Source organism: Sinocyclocheilus rhinocerous, unplaced genomic scaffold (genome assembly GCF_001515625.1).
Source record: "Sinocyclocheilus rhinocerous isolate Xijiao unplaced genomic scaffold, SAMN03320098_v1.1 scaffold1136, whole genome shotgun sequence".
Classification (NCBI taxonomy): domain Eukaryota; kingdom Metazoa; phylum Chordata; class Actinopteri; order Cypriniformes; family Cyprinidae; genus Sinocyclocheilus; species Sinocyclocheilus rhinocerous.
Window position 1 is genome coordinate 104,346 of NW_015647033.1, and position 4,125 is coordinate 108,470.

General features: G+C 35.7%; 1 protein-coding gene across 1 annotated transcript in view; it reads left to right on the forward strand.

The window, feature by feature from the left end:
• Positions 1–4,125, forward strand: part of LOC107708348 (breakpoint cluster region protein-like) — a 79,169-nt gene that overhangs the window by 63,005 nt on the left and 12,039 nt on the right. The window contains exons 9-11 of the mRNA XM_016512541.1: positions 2,680–2,801; positions 3,119–3,242; positions 3,835–3,876. Coding sequence (XP_016368027.1) covers positions 2,680–2,801; positions 3,119–3,242; positions 3,835–3,876 — 288 coding nt within the window. The remainder of the gene's footprint in view (positions 1–2,679; positions 2,802–3,118; positions 3,243–3,834; positions 3,877–4,125) is intronic.

Here is a 4,125-nt window from a genome sequence, read left to right on the forward strand (position 1 = left end):
GTCTTGCAGGGTGAAGAAGAAAGAGAGAGGAAGAGAGGTTTTGCATTTCGCCTACAGTGAGATTGTTCTGGAAATGCCAGTCATGTAAATGCTGATATATAGTGCTCTTTGAAAGAAACACAGTTTAGTGTCTGCTGCTGGGTGCATGTTTTATTGTGTTGTTGATTGTTGGATAGAAAGTATAAGGGAAGGAACAGCTTATAACGTAAAGCTAACAGCTCAGTAGCCTTTTAAAGGTACAGTGATCTTTGTGCACTCTATGTTTTAGCCTTTAGAGTTTAAGATAATATTTTTGCACTACCTCTGTGCAAATAAAATAAAATAATACACACAAACATCAAAATAATAATAATAATGAAATAACAAATACCAATAATTATTTTTACCGTGATTATATATTTTTTATAAATTACATATTTTTCACAATAGTAATTATATATTTTTCACAATCTATAATATAATATAATTTTTCACAATATATAATATAATATAATATATTTTTCACAATAATAATTAGAATATTTTTTTACTATTAGATTACTACCTAACGCTCACTTAAAGCACATTTTTAAAAACCCAAGTCATTCAATAATGCTTTTAAATTAAATGTAATCTTTAGCTAACCTCAATATGAATATCTATTTTTCATACTGTGCATTGTAATGTTGTGATGCCTAAATTACCTTGTAGCATTTAAAATGATTAATTTTATTTTTTAGTGATTTATTTATATATTTTATATATTTTTTTGTTTCCTGCCATAAAATAAAAAGAATTACTGCTCATTGTTATTGGCTATATATATTTTTTTTAAATAACTGATCAATGGTCAATTATACAGTTTAGTGGTCATTATATAAAAATATATGGCCACAGAATATCCCTAGAATAAAGCTCTCTGCTGTTTATACCAACCCCTGGAGGGCTGAGTGAATTACCAGTGGGACAAGAATGATAAATATGTACAGAGTGCCTCATCTTCCCTTTGATTAATAGCTTGTGGCAAAGTGAGATCTGCGAAAGTTCCTTCACTCGCAGTTGTCACTAGGCACTATTGTTTTCTGTAAACATGTTGCCCTCCCTTCTTTTCTCTTATGAAGAGTTCAGCAAACAAGTTTTAGATAACCTCTTTGGAAGTGGTGTGTGCTTCCTGCATGATTCCCCTTTGAAACAGGACCAATATAATCTTGGTGGTGTGGGAGCATTTGGGAACATTGTGTTTCCCAGGATCCCGTTTCAGTATTGCTGAGTGCGATCTTTTGAGCACAAACAGCTCTTTGAGTCTCTGCATTCACTACTGCATTCATCTATCCTATTTTAAGACAGTAACCATCTACTTACACAAGACCCCGCACATTAATTACTGCCAAAACGGCTGAGCTGAGGAGAAAGAGGCACCGTTAACCGTTGATTGAACTGTTTGCATTGACTAAATGATGTAATTGCTCTTCCTGTTGGTAGAGATGTGGAAAGAGGATCTTTTCTCTGCCACTGCACTTCTGTATGCTGAAAATGGAGCCATGTGGAATAAGAATCAAATTTTTGGCGGTGCCATAAGCTGAAATCAAGCCATTACACTTTGTTCTGGAAATGCAATGACGCACAACATGGCTGGCATGCTGGGAGTTTTGGAATGAGTATGCGGTGACTCTTCCATCTCTTCTGTGTCCCCAGCTGCAGACAGCACATCACACACACACACACACACAATGCTGGGAAATTCACTCAAGCGTCCAGGGATACATTTTTGGGTGAGTCAACGGCAGTGATGTTGTTGCATCAAAAATGAGTTGTCTTTGAATGTGGAGGTGAGTGGAGCCAGGTTAGAGCATCTCATTGGATGAGATGCTTGTGATATCATCTTTTGTTTTCCCACTGCAGAGGTGACGTGTTGCTGTGGGAGCACTGATGTGTGACATGTGTGGCCAGGGGCTGTGTTATGCGGATATGTGTGTTTTCACACGTTAACCGCTGCTTAGGCTCGCGGGATTATAACTTAGCATATGATCTGTGGACGGAGTTACCTGTTTCAAAATGTCCTCCCAATTTTCTCATTTCATAAACACAAAGAAGACTCATCAACACCAGCTCACTGCTCTTTTCTGAGACGGTTGATGCCATGTTTTTGGAAATAGAGTGGGACTGCCCCCTAGTGGCACTTCTCATCAAAAATTGTTCAGTTATATTTGACAGTATTACTGTAGCATTACATTATATTTTGAACTTTGTGTGTGTATAAATATTTGAAATGTATTCTTTTATTCATCAACAATTCAACTGAGCAAGAATGATAGTTTACATGGTTACAAAAAAATCTGTTTTTTTTAAACCTTCTACTCATCAAAGAATATGGAAAAAAGTAGCAGTTTCCAAAAAAAGATTAAGCAGCACTGTTTTCTACACTGATAATAATAAGAAATGTTTCCTGAGCAACAAATTAGCATATTAGAATGATTTCTGAAGGATCATGTGAAACTAAAGACTGGAAAAGGCTGAAAATTCAGCTTTGCCATCACAGGAATGAATTACATTTAAAAACAGAAAACAGTTATTTTAATAATTCCAACCCCAAACTTTTACTTTTAAAGTTGTGTGTGTGTGTATGGAGAGAGAGAGATAGAGAGAGAGAGAAGCTATGTCTGAATTGAAATTTGTCTACATTGTTTTTGTGTATGACAGAACCGTCAGCTGTTGAAGGACAGCTTCATGGTGGAGCTTGTGGAAGGGGCTCGGAAGCTACGCCATGTTTTTCTCTTCACTGACCTCCTGCTCTGTGCCAAACTGAAGAAGCAGATTGGAGGGTAAGGAAAATCTCTTTGTTTTCTCTCTCCCATCTTCTCCTTTCATTTCTATCTTTCCTTAATTCTGTCTGCTCTTTCATCTCACTCTCTTCCTATTTTTAAAAATGGACCACTTCATTTACCATATAAGTATTGTTGAGTCAGATACACTTGTATTATTTTCACAACCTGAGCCTAACATCCTGGCTCTTCAGACCTGTGGGCCCAGTCTGCACCAACATCAGTGCTCTATAATCAGATTTCAGGATGTATTTTTGCCTGTATATTAAATTATTTTCCCCATCACCCCATTTCCCCCTTGTGCTGTCTGTCTGCAGGAAAAGCCAGCAGTATGACTCCAAGTGGTACATTCCTCTCTCAGACCTCACCTTCCAAACGGCAGAAGAGTCAGAGCACCTGCCTATCCCACAAGCCCCTGATGAGGAGCTGGATGCCATTAAGATCAAAATCTCGTCCCTGACTAGTGAGATCCAGAGAGAGAGGGTACAAAATATTTTAGGCAACTTTTCACTCCAATTGTAAAAAAAAATTGTTCTCAGACTTACAGACCTGTGTATTAATGGTTTTATATTCATATATGTAAAAAAAAAGAGTACAATTTTAAATAACTGTTATTTTAAATTGTAATAATATTTCACAATATTATTGTTTTTACAGTTTTTGATCAAATAAATTCAGCCTTGGTGAGCATGAGATTTTTAAATACATAGAAAAATCTTACCAGTCCTACATTTTTGAACAAAAAAACCTTTGAAATAGTGTATTTTTGACTGTAAAAAGCTGTGTCTCAAAACATTCTGATCTGGACATAATTTTTTGGGCAACATACATGCATTCAGAAGTTCACGAGACAGCTCACTAGATTTTAAGATTACTTTTTGCTTCTTGCCTCAACAGAGGGCCAACAAAGGGTCAAAGGTCATGGAGAGGCTGAAAAAGAAGCTGTCGGAACAGGAATCGCTACTGCTGCTGAACTCTCCTAACATGCCCCTCAGAGTACACAACCGCAAATGAGGAGCTGGATGCCATTAAGATCAAAATCTCGTCCCTGAGGAGTGAGATCCAGAGAGAGAGGGTACAAAATATTTTAGGCAACTTTTCACTCCAATTGTAAAAAAAAATTGTTCTCAGACTTACAGACCTGTGTATTAATGGTTTTATATTCATATATGTAAAAAAAAAGAGTACAATTTTAAATACTTGCTGTTCTTTTAAATGTATATTAATCAAAGAATATATATATATATATATGTATATATATATATATATATATATATAACTTTTTTCAACATTGATAATAATAAAAAATGTTTCTTAAGCATGT